Here is a 19906-nt window from a genome sequence, read left to right on the forward strand (position 1 = left end):
TTTTTCAAAGTTTGAAACTTTGTTTTTCATAAAAACAATTAGCCAGTTTTACGATATAAAGTTTTATTTTGAATAAACATATGACTTATTATTGTAACAACTCATATAATAGATAAATCAAGTAAGTATAGTAATATACAAAAAAAAATTGAAATAAACATCTAAACGTAGTAATAATTTCAAAAAGCTTTGCTACTAAAAAAAAATCAAAATGTTGTTGATCATATTGTTAAAACACTAAATAAAAATACTCAATTCGTTTATATTTAAATGATTAAAAAAGAAAACTAGAAAAAAAAACAGAAAATCAACTAAAGTTAAATATATTTTTTTTAATTTCATACTTAAATAAACTTAAGTAAGGTATTAATTATAGAATGTGGTTAATGTAATGTAAAACATCAAAAAAATAATTTAATAATACATTTAAGTGGATGTTGGTATTAAAAGGTTCAAAACAAAAAGTAAAATTTAAGTCAAAATTCAAAGTGTCGAGAGCTTAACTGAAATGTCCTTTTTCTTAAAAAATATAAATAACCGTATAAATAAGTCATTTGATATTAAACAGTTTTCTTCCAAACATATTTCCCAAAAAGAATCTTAAAGATATTATCTAACTTCAAGCAACTCATCTTCAATATTAACTTACTAAGTATGGTATTTTATATTATTGTTTTCATTTATAACTACATCGATAAACAGTTGCTTTTTTATCTCCTGAACCAATTACTATGTATTTATCATCTTTTGAAATATCACAACACAGTACTGACGAACTTTCTTTTAGCTGAAATAAAATTAAATAAATTAATTCTTAAAGTAAAAAAAAATAATCAAAAATTATTTTGTTACAGTGAAATATAAAAAAATAATTTTAATAATTTATATTTTATCTACAAAAGAAACTAAAAAACATATTTGAAATTAAGGTTCTATACCAGAAAATAAATAAAATAAACTAATTTGCAATTTTTTATAACCATACAAAACAATGAAAATACTCAAATGAGTTTTAATTATTTTCCTATACATTTAATGAAACTTTTATTTTATATACGGACAAAGCTCATGAAGTAGTTTAAAAAAAAAACTTTTATTTATTAATAAAGTTTAATAATAAATAATAAATACAAATAAACTTACATTGAAAATATTTGCACCATAAGGACTTTTCCAACCATTAATCATATTATCTTTACCAGTTGATATAAACCAATCATTATAATGTGAATATTTTAGCGAAAGTACGCAATTTTCATGATATTTTATTTGATATTTTTCATTATTTTCTTCATTGTACACCTCTATATTGCTGTTTTCCATACTACAAATGATAATTATTTTCCATAATTTATTTTTGTAAAATTAAAAGTATTTCAAGTTTAGAAATAATAGAGATATTAAAAAAATTAGTTCAAAGTAGTTTATATGAAGTTTCAAATTATGTATGAAAAAAATACAAAAATAAAAGACCACTTAATATGTCAGTTTAAAGCTATTTAAAAAATAAAGACAACATTACAACATATAAAACTATATTTAAATTGAAGTCTACTAAAACTTCATTGTAAAGTAATTTATTTGTAATATTTTAGTACACAACTGTAATTAAAACTTAATTGATTTAATATTTAGAAAAAAAAATATTCCTTTTAGCTCAGCACCATAATTTTCTATCTACTTAGTTTTGATTTAACTTTTTACTAAGTTAAAGTATAAAAGTTGTATTATTCTACTTAAATGGTTCAATTTATTAAAGAAAAGTTTGAAACAAAAGTTGCAATAGTGATAGAAAAGTGTTATTAATTTTTTTTTTGTTAAAATGCATTTTAACACTTCACTTAGTAATAAACAAAACCAAATACCTTTTTATGGAAAACATTTTAAAAAAGAAATGAGAAGAATTAAAACATCTGTGACTTTTAAACAGCTTAAAAGGTTATAAATAGAAGTCACGCGCAAAAAAATTACAAGCATCGTTTTTACGTCACAATGCAGTTAAAAAAAAATAAAATATATTAAAAACTAATAGTAGTTTCTTTAGTCTAATCAAGCTTCTTTTTTGTTGTTAAAACGTAAAAACAAAAAATGTTTTCAAGTTTTTTATTAGTCAAGATAAAACAGCTATAAACTATTTATTTAAACTGAAACTAAACAGTTTTGAAAAAATTTGTTATTAAAATACTTATTTGTATTTGATTATAATAAAGAAATTATATTTTAAAATTTAAAAATATTATTACTAGTTATTTGTTACAAGTTAGCTGTAAACCATAAATTTTTAAAAAGAATTTTAAGTAAAGTTTCAATTTGCATTAAATCAGTTTTAAATGTTAAAAGTTGCTAATTATCAAAGCTGTGAAACATAAATAACAAGGTACTTAAATAGTAATGATAGATTATTATTACACTTATTATATAAAAGTCAATAGTGTAATGTTACTAGTTCGTAGTTTAAGAGATATTAATAAAAGTATAAAAAAAATATAAAATAAAATTACTTAAAAGTTTGTAGTAATATTTAAATATAACAAACAAAAAATATTTGAAAATATCGTTTTTATTTGAAAATAGTTAAACTTTTTGAAAAAAATAGAGTTTTTTATAATGTACTTATATACTAGATTCTTGAAAAAGTAATTAAAACGGAAACGGGTCAGAAAAGCACGGGTGAAATTTTAACACGGAGTGACACTTTAACACGGTGTGACAATTTAGCACGGTTTGACACTTTTGCACGGAGTGAATCTTTAGCAGGGCGTCACTTTAGCACGGAGAGAAACTTTAGCACAGAGTGTCACTTTAGCAGCGCGTCACTTTAGTACAGAATTTATTTTTTTTTTTTTCATTGCTTAAATCACATTTGGTATTGTATTGTTTAAAAATCTAAAAACGAACTACGGACACATAAACTAAAAGTTAACCAGCTTTAAATGAGTTAAAACTATAACAAAATTAAATTTATAAACTTTATTAACATGTTTTGTTATTTAGTTTTAGATGTATAATAAACAATGAACTTCAAGGCAAGATCAACAACAACAGCATCTGAGACAATCCTACGACCAGTTTTGTCCTAATTAGGATTCATCAGGCAGGCATAGTCGCGAAAACCCGCTGTTGTGATCTAGTCGTAGGATTGTCTCGGATGCTGTTGTTGTTGATCTTGCGGTGAAGTTCATTGTTTATTATCGATGGCATAAAACATCTCAACTTTGTTGAAGATGGCCAAAATAAATACTTAGTTTAAGAGAAAAATATTTTCATACTTTTACTTAAACGTTTTCGACAAAAAAAAGTATTTTAATAAAGCTAGCAATAAATACAAGCTCTAGGACTGTTAAAAAAATTTTTAAATAGTTTTAATCAGGCTAAACTCTAAGCGTAAGTGTTAGATAAAAGTGAGATATACAAAGATTAAAAACTTTCTTATTTAATTTTAACCGCATAGTAAAAACTGTAATTATAATTTTTTTAAGACAGTATTTTTAAAAGTGTTAGAACTAATTTTCACAATAATTTGTTTTTTAAGTAAATAATTTTGGATAATTAAACATTATTTAAAAAAACTTTTTAAAATATTTGTAATAATTATGTGCAAAAATGTCACACCGTGCTAAAGTCACGCCGTAAAAAAGTGTCACTCCGTGCTTAAGTGACGCCGTGCTAAAGTGACACTTTGTGCTAAAGTGTCACTCTGTGCTAAAAAAATGCCGTTTAAAGTGTCACCCCGCGCTAAAGTGACGCTGTGCTTTTCTGTCACCTACCCAATTAAAACATAAGTAATCAAACCATAAAATGCCTAAATACCTAACTTTATAATACATTAAGTAGTTTTGCAAATAACAAAAGTACATAAGTAATTTTGAAAAGCAACAAAACTTGTTTATTTTAGTTAACACATGAAAACTATCGAAATGAAACAATCAAAAAAACACACTAACCCAACAGCAATCCAGTTGTTTTGAGGTGAATACCCCAATGAGAAAACCTGACTATTTAAATTGATGAGGGAAGTTTGTTTGTTTTGACGAATATCCCAACATCTGACAGTGTTGTCCAATCCACCAGTGAATAATTTCATTTCACAAATGTCAATACAAGATGCTCCGTCTGTATGTCCTACGAATTGCCTGATTGGAATATAGTATCTAATGTAACAATAAATTTACTGTAAAGAGAAGTATGATATTTGTATTGCTAATTTATGTTAAGGGTGTATAATAAGTTTGCTTTGGTGAACATTTATGAAATTAATTGAAAGCTTTTTAGTAACGTCATATATACCTTTATAACTAACAATGTTTTTTTATGTAAATTTGCACACTTTACTACTTGACAATAAAAGTAATTTTAAAACTATTACTAATTATTATAATAATTTTAAGCTGTTCAGCTCCAAAAAAAAAAGAATGCTCATAAGAAATAAACCAACCAGTATACTTTGCAAATAGACAAACAAATTGCAGTTTTATAAAATGCTGAAAATTAAAGTTTTCAAAAAAACTTTTTTGGTACGTCACAACCATAATCACACGAAATTAAGTTAAAGAGAATCTGTAAACAGAGAGAAAGAGAGTCAAGTTTTAAACAACAAAAATAAGATAAATTTGCTAGATTTATTAATAACTACATATAGAACATTTTTGCTTGTTATTTAGTTGAATAAAATAGACCAGTTTCAGAGTTGTATGATATTATTGACTAAAATTATTTTTAACTATTTTGTTTTATTCATATAGAATACTATGTTTTATATATTAAACAAAACACAAAAAATGTATCTAAAAACTATGTCAGTTTTTTACTATAAAACGTAAGGTATTTCTACAGTTATTACAAAGCTTTAAAACATTACTAAAAACTAGGAAACACTGTGGTAATTGTTAATTATAAGTCATTACAAAAATAAAACAAACATATTTGTGGAAATTTAAAACATGACTGAAGTAATAAATGTAAACAATGAATGTTGTACTGTTTAAATAAAGTAGTTTTGTTGTGCAACAGAATGTCTTTAACTATATAAAGAAAATCTTTTCAAACAATTTTTACTGTTTAATTGTTAAAGAATATTTATATTCATTAAATTAAATATTGGGAAAATTAGCTTTAGTGAAACTTCTAAAATGATTTTTTGATTTTAAAACGTGAAATTATTATGATGCTTTGTTTTTTTGCAAAAAATTAAGAAAAAAAATTAGCTACGACATAGTTATATTAAGTATGATTTTTATGTTTGTATGAACTAAAATTATAAAATTTTCTTTGTGTAAACAGATTTTTATCTGAAAAACTTAAGATATATTTAAGTTTAAAGCACTAATAGAATTACACACTCAACTAACTTTATTAATTTCTGATTATGGATGTCCCACATATTAATGTTACCATCTGAACAACAACTGAAACATATTTTGGAATCCTGAGAAACTGCCAGAGCGTAACAAGCTGCTGAAGGAGATTCGAAATTTGACTGTAAACAATTATTCAAGTGATAAAAATTTATCTAATGATAAAAAGTTAATAAAACTATATTTTAAAATCCTTTATATAAAAGTGTTAAAAAAATTCTATAAACAGTTTAAAACTAATGCTGTAAAAGTTTGTAGAACTTTGCAAAAAGAACAGTCAAGAGATTATGTTTATGTTTTATAACAAATATACTTACTTAAAACCTAGTTTCCTGCTAAAAAAACATTTATATAAGCCAACAAAGTATAACTAATAGTTAATGAAGAGTTAAATAAAGTTATAAATTTGTATATAAATATATATTTATATATATATATTAATGTTTTTGCGCTTTAGGCCGCAAACATACTTCGAAAGCTTTTGTAAACGAATCTGTAAATACATTATCATTAATATCACGTAATGCAAGAAAATAAACTTTTAATTTAGGGGTTCCCCCACAATTGATATCCCACACAGATATCATAGACGATTCACCGCCAATTAAAAGGGATTTTCCCTCATCCATAACTTTACAACTTCTTATGTAACTTTCTTCATCAAGACAATTTATTTGCATCACTGGTTTTGATATTTCATTGGTACCATTTGATCCACATTTCGAAATGTCCCATATCTAAGTAGAATAAATAAAATTTCGAAGAATTATTGTTAAGTTATCGATTTTTGTTATTAGTACTAAGTTATTAACCTTTATCAAAAAATTGTATCGAAAAAAAAATTGTTATGTGTAAAACTATAATCCTTTAGCATTGTACACTAAATAAAACACTGCTTAGAAATAGCCTTAGTATTGACATCACTGACTTTAAATAAAAAAAATAGTTGATAAAAATATAATATACCATTAATTAGTACATTTTACAAAAGAGTAAACATAATCTGTTTCAATCTTGTTTAGAAAATATTTAAAATCACAAAACTTTTTAAATTTATACCGAAGCCCATTTCTTAAAACTTTGTTTGTTTAGAAGTTATAAGAAACAGTAGTTGTAAGAAACTATAAAGTAAAATGAAAAGTAGGTATCAACTTGACCATAAACTAATTTTACTGACCGGAAACATATGTTTTAGTTTTTTCAAAGCCACGAAACATAATAATCACCAATTACTTAGACAACCATAAAAATTAATTAAGAGGCTTTAGATAAGGTAAACTAATAGGATAGACGAATTATATGGTTATAAGATAATCCTATTTATTAACCACAAATATCATAATCTTGTTATTATTATTTTCTTATTCTGGTTACTAGTATTAGCACTCGATAATATTAATATAGTTTTTTATTTCAACTGGCAGTAATTGCTGTTTTGTGCTGTTTAATAAGTCTGTAACTAACTAACTTTAAGAATATTGAAGTAAATAATAAAATTAAAAACGAGTTTTTTAATGCTTTTTTTATACTAGAATAAAAAACAATAAATAAATATTTAGCAAAAACAGTCTTGAAATTATGTGAAACTTATTTTGAAAATTGTTTGTCTGAATGTATAAAAACTAAATATCTCTAAAAACATAAAATAAAAACTTATAACTTTTTGTTTGAAAACTTTTAAAACTTTTTATATATATAAATAGTATTCAAAACGTTGCGTTACATAATCAAACTAATCAAAGTATAAACAGTTTTTTAAATATTTTACTTAATTTTTTTTCCTTCTTATTATTTGTTTTTTATTATTATAATCTATATTGGCATATAGGAGATCATCAGTTGTTTTAAAAAAATCTGGAAAATGTTTTTGATCAAAATAATTGTAAGTGAGTTAAGAAAAAAATAACTTAAATAAGAGGTACGAGCTGTATGCAATCTGCCCATCTTTTCAGATACTCTGCTTTGAAACTTAAACTAACATCCAGTAATTAGTAAATTGAATTGTTTGTAATCGCGAGAAGTTTTTATCGCCTCTAGAAAATTTTCTTCCATCAAAATACGATCACAAGTTGAAACTTATAATTACATAAACCTCATTCAATATGTGAATTTAGCAAAACTTTATAAATATATAACAAAAACATATTATTTCAATTTGTAAGCTAATTTAAACAACAAAGTATTTACGTCATGAAGCTCAGTTAAAATTTTAAGCTTTAATTTTAAACAGTCTATGTAAAACCTTATTAATTGCAAACCTTGTGTTTGTTATTATATTTCCGTTTTTTGACGACTAATTTCAATGTTAGTCCTGTTTATTACTATTTTAACTTATTGATTATCAATTATCTTTTTTAGTTTATAATTTTTAATTTTAAAAAACGTAAAATTAGTATTAAATTTAATTTAAGTTCAGCATCACTAAGTTTAATTTTTTATTGAGAAACCATAAGTTCAATACTTTGCTTTTCATTTAGTTTTATTTAGTATTTTTACTTAACTTCCATTTATTTTGTTTAAAAACGTTTTTCAGATTTGGTTTTAACAACTGGTGATCTCCGATGTGCCAATATTGGAGAGAAACATTGTTTTATTGATAATAAACTGTAATAATAAATAATAGACTAAAGTCTCCTTAAAGCTATATAAGTTGAGAATTTTGAATTTTTTGATTCAAAACAAGTCACGATAGTTTTTCTACTTAACTAGTTTAGCTTGTTTTTATTTAAATAGTATTTACTAAGCAGTATTTATTAAAAAACTTGGTCGCGATCACATAAACAGCTTAAACTATGAAAGTTTTACACTTACAATTGTTTTTAAAATAAACATTTCAAAGTTATACCTTCAAATGTGCATAAAAAACAACAACACATGGTGCTAGTAATTTATCTACCATTTAGTAATCTAATTACATGTAGAAAGGCATAACAGAAAAAAATTATTTTATTATTTATTAGGATTAGATCAAGCTTTGTTATTACAAAAACTAAATCTCATAATCATTAACTGTTACTGCTTGACAGCATTTTATCAAATGATTTCAAGGGTTAATCAACTTATCAATGAGTAAATTTAAAAAAAAAAATCGTTTAATTTATTATCTGAACCATACTGTAGTTGTTACTTTCTGTAGAAACGAACACAGAACAAAATGTATAAATTTTAAAGCATCTTTTAGCTTAATACAATACTTGATAATAATCACATTACTTTAACTAACTTTAAGGCATCCTTTACCACCAGTGTACACTAGATGTCTCTGTTGTTCATGTGAACCAATAGCAACAGCGCAAACAACTTGGTCATGCTTCAGTGAACACAATTCATTTACTTTTTCAGGCATTTCATTCATATAATTCGATGGAATTCTCACTCTTTGAGGTGTTGCGGAGCTTAATGATGAATAATGATAACTAAAACGTTGTGACCTGTTAAAGGACAAACTATAGCTATAATAAAGTTTAAATACTCGAAAATATAAACTTTAGCGTTTGTAAACAAAGATCCGAGCGAAACAAGTTCACTGGAATATATAATAATAACAAATTAAATAATATTACTTCTTTATTACACTAACACAAAATAACTTGATTTTCATAGCTCCGTTGGAGTGATAGTGTAATAAAGAAAGAATACTGTTTTAATTGGTTTTATTACAATAAAATTTATCGTTTTCTGACTATATTAATACAATTAACGTTATTCTATAGATTGTTTAAACAATTTATATGTGATGGAATAAAGAGACAATTTAGTCAATGACAAATTGTTAGGTATTAACTCTTACTACAAAAACAAAAAATCAGTTGAGCTAAACTCATCTCAAGTTTTAGATTTAAAAAAAAGTCTTTTGAAACCTAGTAATTTTATTATAATTTTGTTTCATAATAATATAACTTATTAAAATATTATGGCTTCTTATTAAGTATTGTAAATCTAACCTCATATTAGACATCAAATCATGATCAAAATTTGGTGATGAATAATCGTATGGATTACGTAATTGTGTCGTCATACTATGACGTACTTGTGACGATGTTACAGCAGAAGTAGGTTGTTGTAACGTACTATCAGATTGTGACGACATAAAACTTTTAGGGGGATATTCACCTTGATAAAATTTTATTGGCTGTAGCCTTTGAACATCTGATTCGGTGACTGCTGTTTGTATAAATGATTTGTGTCAAATAGCTGTTTTTAACCTAATGTATTTTAAATCCTAATCACTGTTAGTGATACCTTTTTGGTTTAAAATTTTACTTAACTATTATAAACGTTTTAGATATTACAAAACGCTAATCTAATAATTTTACATTTTATGTCTTAATACATACCTGTATTTTGTTTAAATTCATTTATAGGATTGATGACTACTTTTTTGTCATCTTGTAAGTGACCACTGTTATTCGTATTGCAGTTAATTGGTTCTGTTTTTATCCTGTTGAAAAAAACTAATTTTGACAATTATTAATTTGAGATTTTTTAAAAATATTTGAAGAATAATTAGAATTATATTAGCTTTTTCAACTCTAAATATCATAGTAATTAAAACTAACGTGACTTTGTTTCCGTTGTTCAAAAAGTTATCCAAATTAGGACTATTCCTTAAAGTCTTATTTTTATGATGACCATTTAGTTGGTTTTCTTGTTGTATCTTTATAAAAAGAATGCATATTTACTAAAATCTAAATTCAATGCTCTATTACCGAAGTATAAACAAGTTATAATCTTTTTTTTGCAGTTTTAACATTTTGAGGCTTATAAAGCTGTTGAAGTTTGTTTGAGGGATTAATAGTTTATCAGATCTAGTTCATTTATTAAACACAATGTTTGCAGTATGTATTATACTTTAAGGCATATGTTTTCGCATTACAGCTTAAGTTTTACTTTTTAAAGTATATCGTTTCTGTTTACATTCAATATGTGCTTTAGTTTATGTTTAAATTGAAGATTTTGCTTATTTTTACACAAGAATGTCAAAAAGATTGACTTTAAAATGTGCTAAAACATAAAATAAGTACCTTTGCAATTTGTAATAATATTTTAGATAAACTAATAGTGATTACTAGTAAACAATTTATATAAATTTGTTTATTTATAATAAATTTTTTTAATACTTATTTTCAAAAATGTGTGCTTGAACATGTTCTGAAGAATATTAAATATATGTAAATACAGCTAACTATTTTACTAAGTGCTTTGTTAATGCATTTCTAATAAAAAATGTGTTTAGGTATTTTATATGTTACTATAACATTAAAATTTCATGTCTAGTAAAAGTATGTAAAAAATGTTTAGGTAATAAACATTTTTTTATTTACAATGAATTTATTTATATAAATAATAAATTTATAAATATAAATAGTTATAACAGATATAATTTTTTATTTATAATTACTTCTTTTTGTAAAAAAAAAATTACAATAAGTAAATAAATAAAAACTAAAAGTAACAAGATTTTTTCTTAAACTTTTCACTTATCGCATTCGCTATCAAATTTCCTCTTTACAAAAACCAGCATACGGTTCTGACGTCATGATAACAAAACGCGTGTAAATGAAAGAAAAAACACACAGAGATTTTGGTGCGTGTAATTTTTTGGCGCAGGAAATTTTCACACTTATTACTCGTTGTTTTAAAACCGGTTAAAAATAAAATTAGTAGAAATTTAAATCCATGATTTTTTTAACTGTCGAAGCTCTTGTACATTTAACACGTAAATAGATTGTAATTTTTATTTAACATTTCGTAAATAAATAACTTTTCTTTACCAACTTGTATTTCTTTAAAGAAATCGACAACAACTTTCATGATTTTTGCATTAAAATCTTTGTGGTACAAACACTACCTTAATTTTTATATTTTTAAATAATTATACCTGTTAAAGTTTTAGATCTTAAACAGTATTATAAAGTTTGTACGGAACAAATTAAAATGTATTTAATACTAAATTGTACTAGTTAAGAAGTTAAAGTTGTTCAAAATTTAAACAAAGTTTTATATACACTGTACATAGTTAAGATTAAATGTATAGTATAATTTATTTTAAAGTAAAAGTTTGAAAATAGATAGAACGGTAAGCTCTAAAAGAAATAATTTATGATTTTTTAGACTTAAATGCATGGTTAATAGCAAATACAACTTTCATAATTCGTTATGTACTTGTACTTTGGAGAATTTTAAACTTTTTGTAAATTCTCACGTTTTTTCTTTGAAATCTTTAACATGAATCGTAAAATCATAAAAATGTGAACACATAAAAGCTTTTGTAAGATTTTTTAAAAATAAGTTTTAAACAAAACATGATTCAGCCTTACATAAATTAAGGTATTTAAAATATCCAAAGAAACACATTGTTAGTTTTTTAAGCTTGCTTTAATTTATATTATAATATGTTACACACTTCACTTGAGTTTAGTTTTCTTTTATTGACATAAATATTTTGCTCATGATGATGACCATTGTAATCACCATTTACTTTTTTATACCTAGTAGTAGGAAGTATCACACTTTGGTGTATTTCTTTACTTATGATACCACTAGTTGGTGTTCCATTCTACAATAAAAAATAAAGTTTGTATATTAACAAAAATGAACGCATTGAAACAAGTTATTGAAAATCTAATAGTATTTTTTACTTGCCATGATTCTATTTGTAATATAAATACTTTTAATTCAGACAAAAACGGTACACTAACTAGATTTTTTTTTAGCTTTTAACTGTGTTGGTCTTTAAGTAAAAGTAGAATTTATTGTTAAAAAATTAAGCTATCACAACTATCTGATTGTTAAGGAAACTTTATGTTTGTTAATATGTTTACTGTATAAATCTTTGACAAAAAGCTTTACTAACTAACTACTTAATATAAACTCAACAAATTCAGTTTAAGTAAATTAACTTAGACTACGATAAATATAAACCACAAAAAGCACTCAAATGTGATTTTTTTGACATGTAATAGCATATCACAGACACACAAACTTTATCACAGACTGTCTATTATAAAATAATAAAATAAACAATTAAGACATCAAACTTAACTGTTTACTCAAACACAAGGTTTCTGCCAATCTAGTTTCTAAAACAGTCAAAGTCAGCACTCTATATTTTAATCGAACAAAGATACAACAAAAAAACAATTAAGTCAAAGGTTTTAAGATCAAGTTTAAGATTTAACATAAGCAACTAGAGTAAGTGTTTCTATTTAGCTAGATGAAGATAAATTACAAATTTTACACGCTTTATTCAGATAGTTTAAATTTATTGACATGTAAAAACATATCACAATCACATAAACTTTACCACAGATTGTCTACTAAAGAACACTAAAATAAACAATTAAAATATCAAACTTAATCTATTTTTAATTAAACATCAAATTTCTGTCAGGCTCAATTCTAAAACAGCCAAAGTCAGTACTCTATGTTATAATAAAACAAAATTAAAATAAACTACAAATGGAAAGGTTATGATATCAAGGTAAAGATTTAACATTAGCAACTAGAATTCTGAAACAGCTAAAATCAGTAAAAAGAAATTTTAATCGAACAAAGATACAACAACAAAAAAAAAACAACTCATTCAAAGGTTTTAAGATCAAGTTTCAGACTTAACATTAGCAACTCGAGTAAGTGTTTCTGTTCAGCTAGGTGAAGATAAATTACGAATGTATTTAAACATGCTACAGATGTGTTTATTTTTTTCTGTAATTTAAACTTTACACGCTTTATTCAGATAGGCACGCACTCAATGTTATCTACTTGTTTTGTGTAAATATATAGACATCTGTTTGGTTGCATTTTATTTCTTATAATGTAAAACGTTAATACACCATTCGCTGTTAACATGCTAATTTTTTCCGTTTTAATAATTTAATTAAACATAGAATATAAAACATGTTTGTTACTAAAAAAGTATATATTTCGAAAAAAATTAATTTAACATTATATTCATAAAGTTAGTTTTGTTTAGTAGATATTACAGTTTAACTCAATTTCTTTTTAATTAAAAACAAAAGCTACTTTAAAGGAAAAGTAAAGACATTTTTAAGAAGATGTTAGTCTTGATAAATATGTGAAAATATAATTTAAAGAAAATAAATAGAAAAACACTATAATAAATCCGCACAAGCTAAATCCGGAATAAACAAAAAATGTTCATCAATTAAAATTGTTTACATAATTTTAGTAAACTGACTAAAAAATTTAAATTTTGAATTTGATGTTGGCAAAACAAAATATTTAAAAAACATAAAAACTAACTACACAAAATGAAAAGAAGCTTTTAACTTTTAGGTTTTTGTGTTTTTAGTTTCAATAATTTTTGTCTAACACTTGTTAAAACAAACATAATATTTGATTGAATGATAGGTAAAATAAGGCTTTTTAAAAACAAAAATAGATAAAAAATGTAACACTTTTGTACTGCTTAAGCTTTAACTGTAACAATAGCAAAATTTATTTTAATTCTAGAAAGAAATCATACTCTAGGGAAATTTGTTATCTTTTAGAACTAAGACAGACATCGAAAAAATAATTAAAAATTTATGGCAATTTTTGTAGCGACACTTCGCAAACTTGAAAGAGATAGCAATTTAAAAATATTAATTTTAAAAAACTAGATGTTATCGGTAGAAACCTCAAAACGACAGCTCATAAAAAGCCCATTCACACAAAACCACAAGAGAAATTTTGTTATTGTAAATAAAAGTATAGTTTTTTCTGGAAACGATCTAAGTTTAAAGTTAATGAAAAAAATGGTTATTTTTTATATTAAGTTTATATTTACGTTGCTGTAAAATTATAAAATAGTAATAATAAATTATAAATAATAATAAAGTTGCTGTTTTAAATTTTTAATTCAGCCAACAAAAATGTGAGCTTTTTAAACATATAATAATACTGTTTTTCTATTATATATGAATAACATATAATATTATGTTTTGTATACGTAAAACTTTATAATTAAACCTGTTAAATTTTATTTGTAGAGTAGTAGAGAATAAGAACTCACAGATTTGGATTTTTTTATATATAAGTTTAATTAAATTTTCTACTTGTTTTGGATTTTAATAATAAAAATAATTATTAATAAAAGAAATAAGGTTTTTTTGACAAACTCGACAACATAACTAAAACAAATACTTAGATAAATGACATACTGATTATCATCAACTTACTAGTTAATTTTACTAAGTTACAATAACTTATTTAACTTTTTTAAACATTTAAATATAACCTTTGCTTGCTTTTATTTTAAGTTTATTTATAAAACAATATACTTATTTTACAGATAGCTTCATTGATAATGCAAATTTTTTGTAATATTTATCTATTTTTATTACCATTGTAGTACAAAAGTATAATTAACAGAAAGGTTAGAATCACTAGCACTTAAAAGAACTTTTATGTTATTCATTTATCCATAAAAACATTGTAGCAATATGCGCTTATGAATTAACTTTACACAAGTCTAAACATATTTTCATAGGAATTTCTTACTTTACATGTCAAGTTAACCATTTAATTTCAAAACATTTCGGTGTGTGAATTTTAAACCGCAAAGTTGGCAAACATGTTGCAACAACTCGGTAAATCCTTTGTTTTTGTGAAAGGTGCACAACTTAGAAATAAATTGCTGCAAAGTTTCCTTCTGGGCTATATTTTTCTTAATACTATAATTCTTGTTTTTCTTTTTATACTTATTTTATATTTGTAAAATATATATTAAATAGCTTTAAATTAACAATAAAATTTTTGTTTTTAAATTAATATAGTTCTCAATTTTAATTATAATAAAAGATTTCTAAAACTGTAACAACTATCACTTTGTTTAGTCATAGGAGGATAACATACACACATATATTGAAAGAAGTAAAGCTTAGTTGTGTTGTGAAAAAAAACTTTCTTCCTAAAAAAATGTGTTTAAGTATGTAGCACTATAGAGTTCTTTTTACAGAAATAAAATAACAACGCCCACTCCAAGTTAATTGGTAAAGAAACCAAGGTATTTGTTAGATTTATGTATTTAAATAAATATTCATAAAGTTTAAGTCAACAACATACTTGTGTATAATTTTGATTAGTTTCATGCTTTTTGTGTAATGGTTGAAACGAACCATTTTTACCTAAAAAAAAAAAGTTTTTTAATATTAATAATAAAAGTTTTTATATACTTAATAAACAACATATATTTGAGTTTAGTTTTAACAAGTTTGTATTGTTATATTTCTTGTAGTATGTGAGTACAAAAGTTAACAGATACGTAGTGAAAAATAACTTCGCATTACCAGTTTATTTTTTATATTAAATAAACTAACCATGATGATTGTTTGATGTTAGTTCCTTTTTTATTGGTTGATGTCCATTTGTTGGTACTTGTTGTATTAGGGGTTTAAGTAAAGCTGGTAAGTGGAGGCGAATATTGTTGCCTAGCAACTGATGAGGTAACTGTTGGTTGCTAAGCAGCTGTTGATGTTGTGATAAGGTAAGCTGTAACGATTGTTGTACTGAAGTCAAGTTTTGAAACCCTAGATTTTGTGGATGTCCTGATAAATTAGGTGGTAAGTTTCGAATTTGGGGAATATCTGGTACGTGAGGTTCTAAACTTGCTTGTTGACCTTGATATAATTTTTTTTTTACAAAATATAGTAATAAGAGTTTAGAACAAATTTAACGCAAACGTTTATTGTTCTCAAAGTTTAAGTTATTTTATATAAAAAAGTTTAAGTACATGATATGCACGAATAGGATTAAATTTAACTATTTCGTCTAATCATTTTAAATTTTGTGTTAGTACTCAAGTAGCTATTTTGGATAATTTTGTTGAATTCAAGCTAAATACTCAGTTAACCCTTTAACTTACAGCTATTAATTAAGTGACATCAAAACTTTTAACTTGATCCAAAGCAATAGTAGCATGATGTTGTTGCTGTAAATAAAAAAATTCAATAACTATTGTGCTCCTGTAGCAAATTTATAACAGGCTGATTTTAATGGTTATACCTTAGTATGAACTTCTAAAACTATTGAACACATAGTTAACAAAAATATACTATCATTTTTTATTTTTAAAAATAATTAAAGTGGAATAGATTTTGATAAGAGTTTGTTTGACAATTGTTATCAAAATCAAACACACGTTTGCAATATATTAAAAATAAAACCAATAGTTTAAATGAGAGGTATTAAAATTTTTGAAAAACCGTTTTAAATTTAAACAATCTATTTTTAAATAAAACTGTTAAAGCATGAAATTATTTTTTAGTTTAAATAATTCAATTACAAGTCAGTGGTCAAAACTATTAAAATAAATTTTTCACAAACAAGGTTGAAATGAGAAAAACAAACACTAACATCAAATTTGAAGTATAAATTGTTGGCTAAAAGATTGTTAAACTAACTACAAACAACCTTTAAATGTTAAAAAAAAATATCAAAAATTAAAACCTTCACATAAATAAACTTTATAAATGATTAATTAAGTTGTACGACTTTGCACTAGATACAAGTTTGTTGTGTTTAATTAACAGGCAAACGTTAATTTTTAAACAGTTAACATTTTGATAGAGGTAATTGATCAATGATTTGATTCATTATACAACTATTTTAATTAGAAAATATAAACTGCATTTTAGCAAAAGTAACTCCAAAAATAGTAATAAAATGTTTTAGGTAAAAAAGCTTAACTTTTTCGTTCAGTTATACAAATAAAAAAGAAAATAAAATAAAAATACACTTACCTCGGGGGGTAAAAAAGGTATAAATTGATGAATTATTTCAACCATTCTTTTTATCGTTTCACTCTGTTAATAACACTATTTTAATTTAGTTAAGAATAAAATAATAATATTGGTCTCTATTGTAATATAAATGGTGTTCTGTTTTATTAAGGTTTTATCAAATGTTAAAGAACTTATTTAGAGATGTAAGATGTAATTATTTAGAAACTTTAGTAGTAATAAAATTAAAAAACTAACTTTTTTATGCACTTCTAGATTGAGGCCATACGAAATTTCGTGATACTGTGAAAAAAATTAAGTACTTACTATATAAAAACAGTATTGTTAAAATGAATAAGGAGCAAATACGTATAAACATATACTTTTTCTTACCATAACACATTGCTTTTGAATTTCAGTTTTATCTGTAACAAGTTTTTCATATTTATGTTTCAGTCTGTAGAAAAGTTCAAATTTAAAAACTTATGTTTAATTACTTCAGTAACAAGTTTTATATTATTTTATATCGGTATAGCCTAACTATAACTTTTAGATTATATTTAGTTACAAAACAAAATGGTAGGTAATAAAAATATTATAAGACAACTAACGAATGAGACTGATTATGAAGATTTGTAATTTCTTCTTTTATTTTCTCGCAATAAACAGAAATATCGTTTTTATTTATATTCGGTGTGTTATGATGACGTGAGCACTGTTTTGAAATTTGAATTAATATATAGTTTCACAGAAGGGATATATAATTAAGCAATATTTGAAAACAACTATTTACAACTTAGAAAAACTTTTATTTAAATAACTTATTTTTGTTTATAAAAATATTAAAGATTAAGAACGATTATAAGATTTGAGTAGTATGTCAATGATATGTTAATATTTGATAAAATATTTAAGTAATTTAGTTTTTATAAAGTAAAATTGTTCTATTTATATTTAGAGACAATTAAATATTTAATTTACCTAAACCTGAAACTTACATTAGACTTCTTTACTGGTGGAAACATTTTGAAGTTTTTTGTTAATATAAACTATACCTTAAATACAAACTTGTAACTGTAATCAAATTACGTAATAAAAAAATTTAAAAATTAAAAAGTAAGTTGAAAAATAAAAAATTTAATAACTAAATAAATTCAATTATTTGCAGTTACTTCGACTAAAGCATTCATAGCTAAAACAAACTAGGTAAATAATTTTTTTAAATGTTAAATTTCAAATTTTAGCTGATTAAAAAAGAAAACAGCTAGATGCTAACTTCAAAATATATTTCTTTTAATTAATCATAGCTAACGATGTTTGTTCAGTAGCCAGTAAGATTTGAAGTACACTTATGTGCACACTCAACATAATACTGAATAAACTTGTGTGCACACTTAGTGGTGTACTTAACAAGTTTTGTCCAGATTTTTAACTAGATACTCCACTGAGTACTTAAATACCCTTGTACGTACTCTTGAAGATGCTTATAAGTTTTGCTCTGAGATAAATGAATGGTATTTGGTTCTTTTATCTTTATTATGATATTTTATTCCAGGACTTAAAATAAAAAAATAAATTACTGCGGAAAACTTAATCTACTCTTGTTAGAAATTGTTTAGTCTTATAATTGTTATTTTTTTTTAACGTTAATAATTGTGAATAAAAATCAGATAAAAAATAAGCTATTTTTTGGGTGTATCTAATTGTTTTTTAAACACTATTCAGGTAAATAAATCAAACTATTAACATGTAAAAAATAAAACATCTGAAGTTATAACTACTTTTTAAAACTGAATAACCTAGTATAAAAATATTATTAGAAACAATTAACAATGTAAAGATATCGTAATTACTATATTTTTTCTTAAAATGCAGTAATTTAGTAGAAAAAGATTGTTAATAAAATAAGTTTTAAACATGTCATGTTTATAAGTTGAAATGTTTTTTAAGCAGAGACATTTATTGATGCGTCTAAATATATTTTATATAATTTAAACAAACAAGTTACACAGCTAAAATTGTTATTCACTTTTAAAAATAATTATTACATAAAAAAATAAAAAATTAACTTGAACAACTTTAAACAAGCGCTTTAAAAATTTTTAATGTTAACTACCACTATAAGTTGTTATGAAATTGATTTGTTGAACTAACTGATCAGCAAAAGCAAGTTATTAAATAACAAAATACTAAAATTGAGGTAAGAAAATGTATAAGATCTTGTTTCAGCTTGTAGCGGGTATTTGAATAAGGCTACATAAAAATAAGTTATTCACCAATTACTTTTTAAAACTGAATTATATCAAATTAAGCGTGAAAACTAATACTTAATGTAAACAGTTCACCTTGAAAGATAAGAAACATTTTGACAACTTCTAATTCATTTTAAATGACGCTGAACAGCTTAAGATCAGTTAAAATAACAACCATAATGATACTTAAAAAAATTTCAATGAGGCGAGAAACATCTGTTAAAACAACAAAAACGTGGCTGCCATCCAATTTCATTATTACGTCACAACAGTCTGTGATCGATAAGCTAGAAGCAGGGGGAATTTAAACTTGATTTTGTGTTAAGTAGTACTTTTCTTATTAAATTACTTTTTTTAGCCAAGTTTATTTTTAAAATGAATACACTTAAATGAAATATATTGATCCGGTATTTCGTTTATATTAAAGATTTCAATTGACAATTTACAAGCTCGGTAAATATGAATATACTTAAGAAAAAAAACTGCTTTAAACAGCTTAATATTTGATTTCAATTCAAAATTTTTAATATTTAACAATTTATATACAACAGATTTTTTTTTATTGTAACTGTAAATT

At 23.9% G+C, this 19906-nt stretch overlaps 1 protein-coding gene across 1 annotated transcript; it reads right to left on the reverse strand.

Moving 5' to 3' along the window:
• Window positions 1-496: 496 nt before the first annotated feature.
• On the reverse strand, window positions 497-18126 carry LOC145843314 (transducin-like enhancer protein 3-A). Its single transcript, XM_082950776.1, has 18 exons — window positions 18076-18126; window positions 17689-17792; window positions 17471-17534; window positions 17336-17380; window positions 17099-17161; window positions 16248-16287; window positions 15677-15976; window positions 15423-15484; window positions 11761-11913; window positions 9914-10011; window positions 9692-9795; window positions 9299-9518; window positions 8578-8785; window positions 5894-6091; window positions 5349-5476; window positions 3945-4133; window positions 1144-1324; window positions 497-787 (listed from the first exon to the last, which is right to left on the reverse strand). Exons 1-18 carry the CDS (start codon window positions 18100-18102, stop codon window positions 677-679), a joined length of 2295 nt encoding a protein of 764 aa, XP_082806902.1. The 5' UTR covers window positions 18103-18126; the 3' UTR covers window positions 497-676.
• Between the last annotated feature and the right edge of the window lie 1780 nt (window positions 18127-19906).

The sequence above is a fragment of the Thalia democratica genome, chromosome 8 (genome assembly GCF_965202585.1).
Source record: "Thalia democratica chromosome 8, ktThaDemo2.hap1.1, whole genome shotgun sequence".
NCBI lineage: Eukaryota > Metazoa > Chordata > Thaliacea > Salpida > Salpidae > Thalia > Thalia democratica.

Coding starts and splice junctions, on each gene's coding strand:
- LOC145843314 (XM_082950776.1), bottom strand. CDS start 18,102: ATGTTTCCACCAGTAAAGAAGTCTAAT. Junction 17,162..17,335: donor ATCTAGAAGTGCATAAAAAA/GTTAGTTTTTTA, acceptor TGTTATTAACAG/AGTGAAACGATAAAAAGAAT. Junction 9,519..9,691: donor TGAATTTAAACAAAATACAG/GTATGTATTAAG, acceptor TTATACAAACAG/CAGTCACCGAATCAGATGTT.